This window comes from Rhincodon typus, unplaced genomic scaffold (assembly GCF_021869965.1).
Source record: "Rhincodon typus isolate 14 unplaced genomic scaffold, sRhiTyp1.1 hic_rhity00003469, whole genome shotgun sequence".
Lineage (NCBI taxonomy): Eukaryota > Metazoa > Chordata > Chondrichthyes > Orectolobiformes > Rhincodontidae > Rhincodon > Rhincodon typus.
Window position 1 is genome coordinate 13,018 of NW_025969107.1, and position 647 is coordinate 13,664.

A 647-nucleotide genomic window follows, 5' to 3' on the forward strand; every position below is an offset into this window, starting at 1 on the left:
ACTGACCCTCCGACAGTGCGGCGCTCCCTCAGCACTGACCCTCCGACAGTGCGGCGCTCCCTCAGCACTGACCCTCCGACAGTGCGGCACTCTCCCAGCACTGACCTGGAGGGTGTGTAGCAGTGAGCCAACGTTCTTTAATGCTTTGTTGTAGTTGCGTTGCAGGATATTTTTGATTGCTTTGCTTTTGGTCCTGAGCAGGAGGTTCTTGCCCTCAGCCAGCGTCTCTGAATCGAAATGGTACCTGCCTTCTGCCACGTGAACAAAGTCCACCTTGGTGTTACTGCTGGTCATCACCTTGACAGAGTTTTGAAAGTGAAACACTGAAGTCGGCCTTCCGTAATATCTCTCAAAGAGTTTCTCTGCCATCAGCTCCTGTGCGGAATGCATAAAGAGATGAAATGTGCCTGGGACTTACTGAGAGTGATAAAGTGAGACAGTGAGGGAGTGAGAGAATGAGTGAGAGATTCAGAGAATGAGAGTGAGACAATGAATGAGAGAATCAGCGATTGAGAGAGTGAGAGAGTGAGAGAGTGAGAGATTCAGAGAATGAGAGAATGAGTGAGAGATTCAGAGAGTGAGAGAATAAGTGAGTGAGGTAGTGAGAGAATAAGTGAGAGATTCAGAGGGTGAGAGAGTGAGAGAAT

The 647-nt window shown here is 49.0% G+C and overlaps 1 protein-coding gene across 1 annotated transcript in view; it reads right to left on the reverse strand.

Annotated features, from left to right (window-relative positions):
* The window catches only part of LOC125481768 (von Willebrand factor A domain-containing protein 7-like), a gene marked incomplete at its 3' end in the record, with an annotated part of 15,755 nt that overhangs the window by 11,783 nt on the left and 3,325 nt on the right, over positions 1 to 647 (reverse strand). The window contains exon 3 of the mRNA XM_048593672.1: positions 106 to 375. Within this exon, the coding sequence (XP_048449629.1) occupies positions 106 to 375 (270 nt within the window). The remainder of the gene's footprint in view (positions 1 to 105; positions 376 to 647) is intronic.